The sequence below is a fragment of the Erithacus rubecula genome (genome assembly GCF_903797595.1).
Source record: "Erithacus rubecula genome assembly, contig: SUPER_Z_unloc_2, whole genome shotgun sequence".
NCBI classification, from domain to species: Eukaryota; Metazoa; Chordata; class Aves; order Passeriformes; family Muscicapidae; genus Erithacus; species Erithacus rubecula.
In genome coordinates, this window is record NW_027635860.1 from 6450 (window position 1) to 22946 (window position 16497).

At 44.3% G+C, this 16497-nt stretch overlaps 1 protein-coding gene across 1 annotated transcript; it reads right to left on the reverse strand.

Annotated features, from left to right (window-relative positions):
• Positions 1–780: 780 nt before the first annotated feature.
• LOC306814740 (uncharacterized protein) lies at positions 781–16375 on the reverse strand (the record flags this gene model as incomplete). The annotated part of the gene is made up of 7 exons (XM_079331108.1): positions 781–1149; positions 1599–1692; positions 1895–2061; positions 4553–4646; positions 4830–5002; positions 15180–15289; positions 16288–16375. 7 exons carry the CDS (start codon positions 16373–16375, stop codon positions 805–807), a joined length of 1071 nt encoding a protein of 356 aa, XP_079187234.1. The 3' UTR covers positions 781–804.
• Between the last annotated feature and the right edge of the window lie 122 nt (positions 16376–16497).

Genomic DNA, 16497 nt, shown 5'->3' on the forward strand with positions numbered 1-16497 from the left:
CTTGATGAGATCTTCTCACGTTTCCTTGAGAAGCTGTCTCCTGCAGTCTGACTGCTGTCCAGACCTGAACACACCCAGAGGATCTTAGCATTGATTTTTTCAAGTGTCTGGTAGGTTCTGAAACGTTCCAAAGCACACAAACAGTTACCTTTGGTAGGAACACTTTCCCAAAGTTAGTCTCCAGGTCCTTGAGTATTATTTGACATATGAGATGAAGAGCCTCCAAATATAGCACACCATTTGACCTGAGCTTGTTTGGAGGGCCTGTTTCTAAGACATCATACCAGGTGCAAGGAGCAGCAAGTGTCAGCAACATTTAGGACTGCTCAGCATGAGGGCTTCAGAGCCTTCTGTGAAAGCCATGTGTTTACATAGCTTCTTCTGGAAGGCACCAGTATAAGAACTCTGGGCTGGCTCCCCTTCCCAAGGGAAGCTCAAAGCTCAGAGCCACTGCTTAAACAGAAGCCAATAAAGATAATTTCTAGTTTTCCTTTGCAGAATCCAATGCTCTTTTTTGAGGGGCCTATTCAGACATTATTGATGGCAGCAATGATGGCAGAACTAATCTTTCTTTCCTATTCATACTCAAAGAGTAATGGCCATGAAGTTAATCTTTGGTATGGTATGCAGAATGAAGAAATTACAAAGAGTGCTAAAAAAAAGCTAGCAGTTAAAACAATATCAACCTGAAAGTATGCTGTTAATGCAAAAATGTTGCTACTGTGGTGTTCCTGCTGAAATACTACAGAGAAATGAAGAGAAGGCTGATGAAGGGGAAGGGTCTTGCACCACAATTATGGCATCTCATGCTTCCACACATGACGCTGAGCAGGTGGAGAAGAGTGATTTGGAAGGAAGATGCATGAGGAAACAGGAGTCACTTTTATTACCACTCTGAAAAATATGGACTTGCCTTTCCACTTCCTTTGCTAGGCATCGTCGAGTTTTCACTTCCTCCAGGTACAGCTCCTTGTACTTTTCCACTTCTGCCTGTGCACATTCTTTTGGAAAAGTACTGTCTTGTTGGGTGTTTTTTATCTTATCCAACTCGCGCTCAAGATCTTCAATTCTATCTTTGAGCTGGTTTCTGAGGGAAGCATGAGGATTTGCTCCGATGCATTTTAGTCTGTCCTGGGAGGCAGCATGTGCCTGAAAGAGACAATGCACCTTCAACCAGCACAAAGAAAAAGAGAACTCTCCCCACCTGTCAATTGTGTGTAGCCAAGTTGGAGGGCCCAGCTTGGCTCAGAGAGGCAGCTGTGCCTCCTGACTACCATCAGCAACCAAGGCAGAACCCTGAGCTACTACTACATGTCATTCTTTTCATCCAGGATGATCCCCAGACCAGTACTACTATTGAAAGCTACCAATGAAAGGCCACTATCTCTGTAGGACAGGGCGTGGAGAACACTCTAAGGTCACTTGCTATGAAAGCCAGGTAGATCCTCAGCTGCTTTCTGAGCAGCCTCTATTCAGCAGAATAGAGAAGGAACTGATCTTCCCTTGGCTCTCTGGGAAAAATACACCATAACATTTCCCTATAGAAATAGGTAACTAGGCTCAGGAGTCATGAAAAGAGAAATTTATGAGCAGCTTACTGAGATAATGGCTTGCACGTCTCTCTGCAGGGCTTCAAACCTCTTGCTTTGTTGTTGGACAGCTGCTTCCAAACAGGTCTTTTCAAATTCAAGGCTTAACAAGAAATAAAGGCTTTATTATAAAAATCTACCAGAGCACCAATTCCAAAGAAACCAGAGTAAAACATACAAAATCAAATGCACCATTCAAAACCATAATGGTGTGCTGTGATAAAAGGCTACCTAGCTATCTATTGTGGTTTCTAACCAACTCGTGTAGGCAACAGACACTTGGTCCCACTGTGTTGTTCTCTTACAGTTCTATTTGTTCTTCCTGTTGTTTCACAGTCTCCAGTTTTTTCAACACCTCATCCCGCAGTTTCATGGCAGAAGCTGTTGTTTGTCTTTCCTTCTCCTCCATGGCAGCCATCAAGTTCTTAATATCACACTCAGACTTTAGATCTTTTTCTTCCACCTCCTGCAACTGTAAAGAAACAGAAAGAATCCACAGTTGTCAGGTGAGCTTTTATACAGAGGATTCACGTGCTGCAGATATCTGCCCGTTCCCTCTGACCAAGGAACTGTAAACGTCTCAAGTATCTTCAGAGCTTTGCTTCTACTAGCAAAATGAACACAAGCTTTGTTACTTCCTATTCTTCTATGTTGTGTCTCGTTGTTTCTTGGGGTAATAGCAAGTAAAGGAGCAGGAAAGGCCTTTGCAAGGGTTTTATTTCAGCTACACACCTGCACTGTCCAGAGTTCAGGGATCAAAGGCAATGGGGCTTGTGTGAGGGTTTCAGTTTTTGGATGAACAGGGTGAGGAAAAGTTTAGGGACCAATTACTACAGAACAGAGAAACTAGGTGGGAGTGACTGAAAGGCTGAGTGATGGACAGAGCAAGGGCACAGGGCTGCCTAGAAAACAGAACAGGGCTTGCTTTGGCCAGATGAAACAAGATCTGCTATCAAGAGAAGGCAGCTCAGAGAGGCATCTCATTTTCCTTAACTGGGAATGCTTTTCTGGGTCTCCACACTTCTACAGCAGCCTCTCCCATCCCTCCACAGATTTCCTAGAGCCTGGATCTAAGCACTGACACTGCTGCTCCAAGCCTTCTGGGGACCTGTGATGATGCTCTTTGTATTCACTTTATTTGCTACTGCATGAAAGCATGAACTGACATGCTTTTATTCCTAAAGAAGGAAGGAGTCTTGCAAGTGTCAGAGGAAAACTGCTCCAGTGGACCTGCTCTGGAGCACAGCACGCTGCCAGGGGAGCATGGGGAGTTTTCTCAAGTGGCAGAGACGACAAATGCAGCGCTGAGAGAGGTGCCTGCTCCCACTGAGTGGGAAGCGGTGGATCCCTGAGGAATGGCAGCTTTGCCTCAGTGTGGTGGGGCCAGGAGGGGCAGCAGCAGTTACATCCCAGTGAGCACCATTTCAGAAAGGCTCCCAGGTGAACTGCACCATCAGACCTGCTCTGGAGTTTGGAATCACACTGGGCTGCTTGGGGAGTGTTCTTAAACCAGGAAGACCTGGAATGTAGAGCAGAGATGCTGGAGAGGATGAAATGGTGAAACCTTACAAATATGAATACGTAAGTTCTGAGAACGGGGTTGAAATGAAAGCCACTTTCGAGACATCAAGCCTCAGTTACTAAATAACTAGAGGACAATGGAATGGCTAGCTGGAAGTAATCCCCTCTTGATGAAACAATGATTCCTGCTGGAAGCGGGTCCAAAGGTGAAGAAAAGATCTTGTTAGAATTTAAAGTATAACACACTATGGTAATACGAAGATTCTTATAGGCTGTATGTAAATGTTATAAAATTTGTATCTTGTATTAGATTGGTTAGCAGAAATTAGAATATTCATTATAGAACAAGTTTTATTGTATTGTAAACGGGAAATCGCTCTCTCGCCTTCCTCCTCCCTTACTCTCCTCTCCCTCCTCTCTCGCCCCCACTCTCTCTCTTTCTTCCTCCCCCCATCTTGCTCCGAGCTGCTGGCAGCGGCTCTTAGCAAGATTTTCTATGCCCACGCCCTCACAATAAACTGCAACTGTAAGAGAACAGCCTTGGCAGAGCCCTTGAGTTTGTCCCGGAGAAAACCGTCCACAGCGACAAAGAGACCCCCACACAGAGAGGAATCCCACGGCCCTGACCGTGAAGTGGGGAAACCCTGAGGAGAGGCATCTGTACCTCAGCTATGAACTGAGGAACTATGGGGGGGGGAGCAGGGGCAGAAGTGACAGAGGCAGATTAAAGCCCAGTATAATCATTACTTCCTTACGTCTCTCTCCTGCTTCCTGGGATACTGTGTTGTTCTTTTTCAAGGTGTATTGGATGAAATAGGCACCCACAGCTTCATTCTAAAGGCACAGGCTTTCCCCAACTCTGCTCAAACCCTAGCTGATTCCTTATGCAACTACAGGTTGCCTTTCTCAAGGTCAGCCTTGTGGCTCCTAGTAACTGTCAGTGAAGCTTTGGATGTGGATTGCTCTAGAACTGCATTGGCAACCTTCTGCTGCAGCTGTGGCACTGTGTTCTAGGGCAATGGTGTTCCACAGGCATGAGGTTTTCGCTGAGCATATTATGGGTGCTTTTACTTCTTCCGTTGCAGAATTATGCCTGTCTCCAGAGTGAATTCAAACCAAGAAATGCTGCTGGCTACCAAGAGGTAGCCAAAAAACCAATGACCTCTCTCTCTTCCAGCTAAGCCGCCCATGCTGCCAGGGGGAAGCAGGGAAAACTTCACTGCTTCTATTCAAAACTAGAAATGCCACTCAAAGGCCACTTGCTGTGAAAGCAAGGTTCTCAGCTGCTTTCTGAGAAGCCTCTATTCCAAAGAATGCAGGAACCAAACTCCCCTTGGCTCTTCTGGAAAACCTCTTCTGGAAAACCTCACCATAAAATGTACCCACAGGAATTGGTAATTAGGCTCAGGAGTCATGAAAAGTGACATTTATGAGCAGCTTACTGAGGCAGAGGCTTGCAGGTCTCTGTGCAGGGCTTCAATCCTGTTGTTCTCTTGGTGGGCAGTGGCTTCCAAACTGGCATTCTGAATTTCAAGCCTTAAAGAAACACATCGGTCTTATTAAAGAAAATTCTCCAAGGAGAGCACCAATTTCAGATGAACTATGTGAACAAATAAAATCAAAAGCAAGAGTGCCTCTCAAAATCAGAGTATATGTCCTGTTGTTTCCTCCCAAATCCTGCAAGCAACAGACACCCCAACCCACTTGTTGTTCCCTCACCGTAGCAAGTGTTCTTCCTGTTGTTTCACAGCAGTCTGGTAGTCAAGGTATGCTGACAGCTGATCCTGCAGTTCCAGGGAAGCCAGTTCTTCTTTATCCTCCTCCTCCACGGCAGCCATCGAGTTCTGAAAGCAACTCTCAGAACTTGGATCTTTTTCTTCCATCTCCTGCAACTGTAAAGAAACAGAAAGAATCCACAGTTGTCAGTTGAGCTTTTATACAGAGGAGTCAGCTGCTGCCCAAGGATTCATGTGCTGCAGATACCGGCCCATACCCTCTGCCCAAAGAACTGCAATCATCTCCAGGACCTTCAGTGCTCTACTTCTACCAGCAAATGAACACAAGCTGTGTTACTTCCTGTTCCTCTACAGCAGCCTCTCCCATCCCTCCACAGATTTCCTAGAGCCTGGATCTAAGCACTGACACTGCTGCTCCAAGCCTTCTGGGGACCTGTGATGATGCTCTTTGTATTCACTTTATTTGCTACTGCATGAAAGCATGAACTGACATGCTTTTATTCCTAAAGAAGGAAGGAGTCTTGCAAGTGTCAGAGGAAAACTGCTCCAGTGGACCTGCTCTGGAGCACAGCACGCTGCCAGGGGAGCATGGGGAGTTTTCTCAAGTGGCAGAGACGACAAATGCAGCGCTGAGAGAGGTGCCTGCTCCCACGGAGTGGGAAGCGGTGGATCCCTGAGGAATGGCAGCTTTGCCTCAGTGTGGTGGGGCCAGGAGGGGCAGCAGCAGTTACATCCCAGTGAGCACCATTTCAGAAAGGCTCCCAGGTGAACTGCACCGTCAGACCTGCTCTGGAGTTTGGAATCACACTGGGCTGCTTGGGGAGTGTTCTTAAACCAGGAAGACCTGGAATGTAAAGCAGAGAGGGGAATCCCACAGCCCTGACCGTGAAGTGGGGAAACCCTGAAGAGAGGCATCTGTACCTCAGCATGGTGGGTGGGAGCAGAGGCAGAAGTGACAGAGGTAGATTAAAGCCCAATATATCCACTACTTCCTTAGGTCTCTCTCCTTCTTGTCGTGAATGTAGCAGGGCCAAGGCCTTTATTAAACAGCTCTTTATTAGTGGGGGGGGTCACGGGGAGTAGGCCCTATGCCTGCTGCTGCTGCCAGGCAACGCCGGGAGGAGGTCCTGCCAATCCCGACAAACGTAGGGACAGGAGTCTCAGCCTCACGGACACATCTGAGATCTCAATAGTGGCTCATTGGTCTGGGGGTGTCATTCTTCTTAACTGCCCTTTAGGTTGCGGTGATTAAACAGTTACAAAGGACATATTGCAGGTGACTTGGCTTGTTAGTTGAGATGATCTGTGAACTTGGGTTCGGTGTTGGTTGACTATTTTTGTGAATCTTTTCTTCAACAACAACTTCCGGTAATGGTGGTACTGGGAAACTTCTGGAGATTTCCATATAGGGTGTGGCTAACTTGATAGGCAGGCAGCAGCAGGCCGGAAATGAGGTAAGGGAAAGGGCGGAAATGGTAAGGCCGGAAATGAGGTAAGGGAAAGGGCGGAAGGAGGAAGTAACTGGGATAGGGGAAATACAATAAACCAGGGTTTGAATTACATAGGGACTACACATTTAACTGGGGAAAAGAACATAACAACTTGAGCAACAATCTTTTTAACTCTTCTAGCAATGTTGTTTTACGGTTTTCCTCTAAGACTTTTTACCACAATCCCCCCTCTTTCTCTTTGATCGGGTCTTTGACCCGCATCAAATCACAATTTTCGGTTTCTTGGGGGTATAATTTTTGTAGTTCTAGAAATTGGTTTAAGATTTCTTTAGCTGAATCATGTTCTGGGTTTTGGGTTCCGATCATCAAAATTTTAGCTCTCGTTTGATCAGTCATATTCTTTATGCTGGTTTGTATAGTGGTATTTATAAGCCTAATTAGGCATGGGAGTAGGCATGGTAAAAATAAAAAGCTTATGACTGCACTTGCAACTAAAAAGGCTACTTTTTTTCACCATTTAGTTTTTAGGGACCAGAAGTCATCCCACCAGCTAGTGTCCATTAGAGGGGTCCATTGTTGGTTTCCTACATATGCTATTTTTCAGATTTCTTTAGATATGTTTCATATTACTTCGCTTTTATCATCAATTTCCAGGCAGCATTCGGATGTATTAAATTTTCCACAAATACCTCCTTCATCAGCCAATAAATAATCCACTGCAAGCCGAATTTGATAGACTACTGCTCGGGTCTGAGTTAACTGTTCAGTAACGTGGTCTAATGCAAGGGCTGTTCGATTAGATATTATTTCTAATACTGCTTGGAGTCTGATGATTCGGTTCAGCATATAAATGGGAGTACGGTATCCCCACGACCCATCCTGTGCCCACGTAGCTGGCCCATATACTTCCATGATGCCTTCAGGTGTCCACACTTGTCCCTTCCATTTTTGAGTACTTCCTAAATTAATCATACTCCTTTTCTTTCGGTTAGCTTTTTTCAAATCATCGCACAAGGGAATTCCTAATTTAGACCCCGAATTTTTGGGAAGTAGGAAGAATGCAGGTTTTATAATCCCAATTGTACAGCTCCCGGCCCAATCTCCTGGAAGATTGGTATATGCAGTGTCTCCGCATATCCAGAATAGATACTCAGGTGCTGTCCAAAAGGTTTGGTTGGTTTCGGTGGGACATTACCAATATCTGGATAATTCCTCTAATCCCCAAAAGGGATTTATTTTCTTTCCAGCACATTCATGTAAATCATATCCTTCGTGATAAACACATCCTTTTTCCTTTTGGTGTATTGTCCAATATTTGTTTGGCTCCTTAGGTATCCACCTTATAATTGACTTTTTTATAGTTAGGTACCTTTTGCAGGGCATAGTTCCTACAAATGTTCTATATGGGTTTCCAACTCTTTTAATACATTCTTCTCCAATAGGTTTATATTTTAAATTCCATTGTTCTTTCTTTCGTTTTTGCTTAGGTAATTGAGATGTTTGGTTAGTTTGCTTCCATTTTAGAATTTCCAATGGGCTTAAACTGATCCCTTCCCATGGCCAAATCTCAGACATTTGTGTATTACCGCATACCCAGCAATTGGTTGTATTTAATTCTTTACTAATTCTTTCAACTAAATCTATGAATAAATTCTTCCCTAAAGGTATTTCCAATTCGTTTTCCTTTTTGGTATTTATTACTAATTGTTTTTCTTTGATCAAATCTATTAATTCTCTTTGATTATTCTCATGTTCAAAGCAAAACCAGGCTTCCCCTATAGGACATTCTCCGAGCAACCGCTGCCGAAAAGTGGCAGTATTCTTAGCAATCCAATAAGTTTTTCCACTTTCTTGACAAGTGGAGATCTGGGAATGACTGAAACAGCTGGGATTCACGTTGGTGTGAATTCTTATTAGGGACTCTTGGGTCTCCCCATCATATATCGGATGGTAACACTTGCTGCATTTAACCTCTTCGCTGCTTATCAGGTTATTTGTTAGCAAGGCTAGCAACACTCCTCTCAAGAGTCCGGTATGAACTGCTTTCAGTCTCACCCGGGCTTGCCTCTTGGAGGTGGGGGTCCCCTTAGGTAAGATTTTACTTTCCCAGAGTTCTTTCATCCCCTTTGTATACTAATTTAGGTGTTTTTAGAAAGTGTTCTGTAGGGGAATTGGTCTTTATGGTTTGGCAAACTTCTAATTTGAGGATTTCGACAGAGGATTGAATGATACTTAGAATCGGAGAAGGATGTATGATACAACAATTTTGTAACAACAAGAACGTTAGTGAACTACTGGGAACTTGAAAGACTACTGCAAGTATGCAACAACAACGTTATAACAACAACTAGAGTTAACATAAACTGCGTACAGTAACACTTTGCTTTCAAATTGGAACTAAGTCTTTTCAGCTGTCTTTTTCTTTTCGCTTAAACTTAAGTTGGAGGTCTGTAGCTCCTTTTGTAATGGTCCATTTAGGTGCCTTTGGCTGAAATACTGTGGAGTCCGATTCACCAGGGGGAGGTGGAATTGGTCCTTTAACTTGTGATATGTGAGTCCAACCTTTTTCTTTTGTTCTTACAGCAGTGTGTGTAGTTAGGAGGACTAGGAAGGGGCCTTCATACCTAGGAGATAGAAATGTGTGACTTAAGGATTTAACAAGAACCCAGTCCCCAGGGTTGATCTGATGAGCATTTGAACCTAAGGGAGAGGTTTGGGGCAGGTATCCTTTTTTCTTTAGTTGCTCTATTGTTCTTCCAATGATTCTTAAATACTCTTGGGTGGCAGCTTCTCCTTCTAGATAGTTTGCAGAGCTAAAAGGGGTAATTAAAAAGGGAAGCCCAAACATCATTTCATAGGGTGAAACTCCTATGTCTGCATGCGGTCTGGTCCTAATGCATAATAGGGCAAGAGGTAGGCATTTGAGCCAATTCATTTGGGTCTCTTCAATTAATTTTGTTAATACATTTTTCAAGGTTTTGTTCATTCTTTCTACTCGGCCGGAACTTTGGGGATGCCATGGAGTATGCAACCTCCATTTCATTCCCAGTGCTTCGATGACTCGATGTAATATATGTGACGTAAAATGTGGGCCTCTATCAGAATCGATGTGGTTAATTAATCCATATCTAGGAATAATTTGTTCAAGGATTATTTTTATGACCACTTCTGAGGTTTCTTTAATAGTGGGGAAGGCCTCCACCCAATGGGTAAGATGGTCCACAATAACTAATAAATGTTTATATTTTTGAACTGGGGGCATTTCTGTAAAGTCAATTTGAACACTTTGGAATGGTCTTAATGCTAATTCCCTTCCCCCATATTCAATTTTTCGCATAACTTTTTGATTAGCTTTTTGGCAGATTAAACACCCTTTAGTTATTGATTTAGCCAGATTATATATCCCAATACAAAAATTTTCTCTGAGGAAGTGGTCACATAATCCTTGAACACCCCAGTGGGTCAGTTCATGGATTTCTGCCAATACCTTTCTGGCTAGACTTTTGTTTAAAATTTGCGCCCATCTTTCATTACCCACTCTCCTTGATTTCCTTGATGTATTTCTAACTTTTTTATTATCTTTAACTCTTCTTCACTAAAAATGGGCTTTGTAATTTCTGATTTCTCTGGTATCTCATTTAATTTAAAGACTTCTATAGGCCCTTCGGAACTTAATGAGACTTCTTTGGCTATTTTGTCAGCATACCGATTTCCTCTTTCTTCTAAGGTATTTCCCTTTTGGTGCCCTCTTATGTGCAGAACTGCAATTTCTGTTGGTTTGAGCAAGGATTCTAATACGGATTTTATTAAGGTTTTATGTACCAAATCTTTCCCCTTTGAGTTTAAATACCCGCGTTCTGCCCAGATTTTTCCAAATGTGTGGACTATTCCAAATGCATATTTTGAATCAGTGTAAATGGTTCCTGGTTTTCCTTCTAATGAGTCTAGACCTCTTTTTAACGCATAGATCTCACAACATTGTGCAGACCAATTGGATGGTAGCTTCCCCTTTTCTATCACTTCTAGCTCTTTTCCTTCTGCTCTTTTTACTACTGCATACCCAGATACCCTTTTTCCATCTACTACTCTAGATGAACCATCGGTGAACAATACTTCTCCATATGGCAACGGTGTACTTTGTAGATCTTCCCTTACTTTGGTTTGGAAATTTATAAGCTCCAGGCAATTGTGCTCTAGCTCTGGCAAGGGTTCCCCTGAGAGAAATTGAGCTGGATTAATACTTTTAGAGGTGGCCAATTCTAAATTACTTGCATTCATTAATATAATTTCATATTTTAGTATTCTGGCTTCTGTTAGCCATTGCTGGGCCCCTTGGCTGAGGATAGTCTTAATATCATGTGGAGTATATACTTTAAGTTTTCCCTGCAATGTCAGTTTTTGTGCATCCTCTATCAAAATTACTGCAGCCGCAATTGCTTGGAGACATAGTGGCCATCCTTTTGCTACTGGATCTAATAATTTAGAGAGGTAAGCTACTGGCTTTCGACAACCCCCCCATTCCTGAGTTAGTACACCGTAAGCTACTCCCCCTTCAGTGTTCGTGAATAGCTCAAACTCCTTTGTGAGATCTGGTAAACTTAAGACTGGGGCCGAAGATAATTTCTCTTTTAATTCTTCTAATTGTTTTTCGTCTTGTGCAGTCCAATTTATGGGTTCAGGGTTTACTAATTTTTCATAAAGAAATTTTACACTTTGAGTATATTTGTCTAACCATAATTTACAGTATCCAAACAAGCCTAAAAGTTTTCGAATGTCATGTTTAGTTTTTGGGGTCGAAATGGCTAGTATGCCCGAAATTCTTTCGGGGCTTAACTTTTTGTATCCATTTCCAATTATATGACCAAAGTATGTCACTTCTGGTTCAACGAACTGCAATTTGTTCCGGGATACTTTTAGACCCTTTTCTCCCAGAAAGTTAAGGAGTTTTATACTAGTTGTTCTAACTAGCTGTTGTTCTTTTCCAGATATTAACAAATCATCTACATATTGGAGGATTCGTGTCTCATTTTCAGGGGTGAGCTGGTCTAATAGTTCTTCTAGAGCCTGTCCGAAAAGATTGGGGGACTCAGTAAATCCTTGAGGTAGACGGGTCCACCTTAATTGTTGTTTTCTCTTCCCTCCTGGGTACTCCCACTCGAATGCAAACCAGTCACGGCATTCTTCTGCTAGCGGACACGCCCAAAAGGCATCTTTTAAATCTATGGTGGTGAACCATGCATGTTACCTGGGAATTTTACTCAACAGAGTGTAAGGGTTAGACACCACAGGATGTCTAGCGATGATTTTTTTATTAATTTCTCTCAAATCCTGGACTAATCTGTATTTTCCCTCTGCCTTTTTGACTGCTAAAATTGGGGTGTTATGGGGGGACATGCATGGTTCTAACACACCTTCCGCCAGAAGGTGGTCTATAATTGGAGCTAGTCCTTCTCTACCCTTTTCTGATATTGGGTACTGTTTTACCTTGACTGGGGTAGTTCCTTCTTGCATTTGCACTTTTATTGGCGTGATGTCTAAAAAGCCAGTTTTCCCTTCTTCTGCCCATACTTGGGGATTGATTTCACTTATATCTCTTTCGGTCAATTTCATAATACGCACAACCATCCTCCCATTTTCTGGAATAACTGCTATTCCTAACTTAACTTGTAAATCTCTCCCTAACAAATTCTTTTCTAAATGTGGTAAATAAATCATCTCTGCCACACACTGTTTAAAGTTTCCTTTTAACTCTACTCCTTCAATTATTGGTGCTTTGAAGGGTGTCCCTTCAGCTCCTATTACTTCGCACATTCGATTACTAATATGGACTCCTACTGGAAGATCTTTCAAACTGGACCGATCAGCTCCCGTGTCAACTAAGAACTCAAAACTTAAATTCTGGGGACCAACATTGAGGTTTATCAAGGGCTCATCTAGATGTTTCATTGGGTCCCCTAAAGGGAAGAGCCCCTGACACCCCTAATCTTCCCCTCTCAGAATCTTTTCTAAATTTTCCTGTTCTTTTTCAATTGCTTCATCGATGGCAATCTTTTTACAGTACCTTTTGAGATGACCCACTTCACCACAGTAATAACATCTGCCCTGAAATTTTCCGACCTTCTGCCAAGGGTTGGCATTAGAACCTCCTGCGCCTGGCGCAATCTTAGGTTCTCCTTCTCTAGATCCACATGGCTTCTCTAGCTTATTTCCAGTTGCATTTATACATTCTCTAGCTATCGCTACCATCACTCGGGCTTTCGATCTTGCTTTCTCCTCTTCTCTTCTCAGATACACCCTTAGAGCCTCTTTAAGTAGTTCATTTATCCCTTTTTCCTGCCAGTCTTCCATCTTTTCTAATTTCCTTCGGATGTCAGGCCAAGATTTGGTGACAAAATGTACTCTTAATACTGCTTGGCGATCCGGACTATCAGGATCTATACTAGAGTACAGCTGAAAGTTCTTCCTTAACCGATTTAACCACGCGGATGGGGTTTCATCTTTTTCTTGTACTGCTCCAAAGGCCAATTTGGTGTTACTTTGGTGAGGAACAGACTCTTATTCCCCTAACTATTAAAGCTCGATAGTCAATCATATTCCGCCTCCCCTCTTCTTGATTTGGGTTCCATCCCGGGTCTGTGAGAGGTAGTTTATAATCACCCGGTGGTCCTTGCCGGTTTTCCCTCTCCCATATGCGTAGGCCGGCTTCTCTAATCATTCTAACTTCCTCTGGGCTGAATAGTATATTTATAACTGAATTTATTTCTCTCCAAGTATAAATGCTAGGTCCTAAGAACTGATCTACCTGTTCTGCAATGCCTACGGGATCTTCCACTAAATTCCCAATTTCTTTTTTAAATCCTCTCACTTCTGAGGCCGTCAACGGTGCGTCTACAAACCCAAGTCTGCCCTCTATTCCTCCCATAGGGACTTCCCTGAGTGGAAACATCCTTTCTGCTTTTGCTGCCCTTGACCTCGTATTATAATATGGTCCCTCTGCTTGTGCCAGTGCAGGGTTCTGTTGATTACTGGAGGAAGAGCTACTGTTGGATGGAGATAGACTCAGTTCCCAATTGGAAGGAGGTGAAGGGACACCTATTGGTGGAGGGGCCTGAACCAAGGCAGGAGGAATTGGGGTTTGTGGAGATACTAGGGGTGAAGGCAGGTTGGGAAGTGGGCACATAGGTAAAAAAAGGCTAATTTGGAATAGGGGTACTAAGGGAAGGTGGTGACAGGGGAGTTATGCTAGATGTTTGAGGAGGAGTAGGAGGAGGAGAATTGACAAGTGGAACAGAAGAAGGAAAGTAAGTGGGGGTGTTGGTGGGTGGAGAAGAGGTAAGAGGAGAATTGACAGATGGAGCAGAAGAAGGAAGGTTATTGGAAACATTGGTGGGTAGAGAAACAGCAGGGGGATCGAAGGAAGTAATGGACAGAAGAGGAGGAAGAGGAGGTTGAAGGGGAGTGACGGTCAGAAGAGGAGGAGGAGGAAGTGGGTGATCGGGGTTATTGACAGGCGGGGGAAGAGGGGGAAGATAATCAAGGGGGTCCCATTTACTTTTATTTTTCTCTTCCTCATTTCTTTGTCCCTTTTTCTCTACTACTTTACATATCTTTATTGGTTCTTCTTTTGCTCTACTCCCTCTCCAACAAGCTGCGTATTCAAGTTGTTCCACATTTGATCCTCCCCAAGTCTTTAAATATTGATTCAGCATTGTACACATCCATGGATCTTGGGTACCGAACCATGGCCATACTCCTGGTAGATCTAACTTTGGCCATACTTCAACACAATAATGGATCATTTTTATTTTATCTAACTTTTTAGTAGCTTCACAAGTATTCCACTTATTTAACATTATCGCCAAAGGGCTATCAGGAGGGATGTTCTTTACATTTTTGTTCTCTTTCGCTCTACTCTTTTGACTCATACAAGACCCCATAATGATCTCTCAAACGGGCCTAACAGAAACTCACTGTGCCTCTACTCGAAAGGAAAACAGCTGACAGGCAACTAAAGACACACTCAACAACAAAAAAAAAATCTGGCCCTTTCTAGCTTATCGTATAATTTCTTTCTTAAAAAAAAAAAAATATACGGTGCCCCTACTTCAAAGCAAATTTAATGACGGGCAACTAAAACAGGGCAAAGGAAAGAGCTGGTCACTACTGGGGTTTACCTATATCCCCCTCCCTATGCTCCTTCCTGGCCCACAGTTAAAGTGAGATAGAGCCGGTCTCTAACGGGGCCCCGGTCGCCCCCTCCCTCTACTCTTCTCAGTTCCACCGGTGGGAGTCAGGTAAGGTCCCAGCGGGGCCCGGATACCCCTTCCTAAACCCTCGTCCCTGGGGGGCTCGGTCCCAGCGGGGTGCCGGCTGCCCCTTCCTGCACCCCCCCTTCTTTGAAAATAAACACAGTGGTGGGTCCTAGCGAGGTTCTCTCCTCTTTCCCAACTGACAGAAAGCTGGGTCCTAGCGAAAGTTCTCCTTCCCCAAGCAAGAGAAAGCTGGGTCCTAGCGAAGGTTCCCCTCCTTCCCCAACCGACAGAAAGCTGAGTCCTAGCGAAGGTTGTCCTTCTTCCCCAAGCAAGAGAAAGCTGGGTCCTAGCGAAGGTTCCCCTCCTTCCCCAACCAACAGAAAGCTGGGTCCTAGCGAAGGTTCTCCTTCTTCCCCAAGCTTGGGCCTAGGCCCCAAGGAGGCGCCTCTTTCACGCTCTAGGCCTTGGTAGGCCTCACTCACTTCCCCCTTTTCCCGGCCGGCCCCCTCGCGGGAGTCCGGAACCGCGGTACTCAGGGGTCCACACTCACTTCGGGGGTCTGAGCTGCCAGCCCCCGTCTCATCCACACCACACTCGCTCGCCTCCCGTGCCCGCCACCGGTCTACTTACCAGCGCTCCAGGCGTTGTCCTGGTCCCGCGCAGCTCTGGGGTGGCCAGCTGTCCCAGAGGGCCTCTTCGGGGTGGCGCCTCCCCCTCCAACGTCCTCTTCTGGGCGTGGCCTATCCCAGACGAGCCCCCAAGTTGTAGTGAATTTAGCAGGGCCAAGGCCTTTATTAAACAGCTCTTTATTAGTGGGGGGGTCACGGGCAGTAGGCCCTATGCCTGCTGCTGCTGCTGCCAGGCAACGCTGGGAGGAGGTCCTGCCAATCCTGACAAACATAGGGACAGGAGTCTCAGCCTCATGGACATGTCTGAGCTCTCTATAGTGGCTCATTGGTCTGGGGGTGTCATTCTTCTTAACTGCCCTTTAGGTTGCGGTGATTAAACAGTTACAAAGGACATATTGCAGGTGACTTGGCTTGTTAGTTGAGATGATCTGTGAACTTGGGTTCGGTGTTGGTTGACTATTTTTGTGAATCTTTTCTTCAACAACAACTTCCGGTAATGGTGGTACTGGGAAACTTCTGGAGATTTCCATATAGGGTGTGGCTAACTTGATAGGCAGGCAGCAGCAGGCCGCAAATGAGGTAAGGGAAAGGGCGGAAATGGTAAGGCCGGAAATGAGGTAAGGGAAAGGGCGGAAGGAGGAAGTAACTGGGATAGGGGAAATACAATAAACCAGGGTTTGAATTACATAGGGACTACACATTTAACTGGGGAAAAGAACATAACAACTTGATCAAAGAACCAACAAACGAATGAGTGGATAGAACGATAAGGTAAGCAACAATCTTTTTTTAACTCTTCTAGCAATGTTGTTTTATGGTTTTCAGCTAAGACTTTTTACCACAGTCTGAGTGTAATCGCACCTATCTATTCACCTCAGCGTGGGGGTTCAGTAGTTGGGCCCGAAGGATGCACTGCCTCAGCTAGGAGCAACTTAAGAAAGATGGACACTGCGGTTAGGAAGGAATCGTGATGCAAAATAAATATGCTGTGTGTTGATGCCGCTCGCACAGTTGTATTTTGTGAGTGTGATGTGGCAGCCTAAGCCACAGTGGGGTTTTAGGTGGCAGTTCGTTTTTTGCTCTGAGACTTTGGTCCAGCTAATCAGTACCTTGGACTGGAAGATCTTGTGACTTGCAGGAGAAGCTGTGGCTTCTGATAGGTGTGAAGGCAGGACTTGTGGCAGCAATAAAACTCATCTAGTTCTATTGCCCTAAAACCACCTAGCTTGACAGGAGGAAACACATGCAAGGACTTCTTCGATGATAGTGTCTTTGTGTACAAGTAAACTGGTTAATTGACATGAGAGCCAAGATGTTGT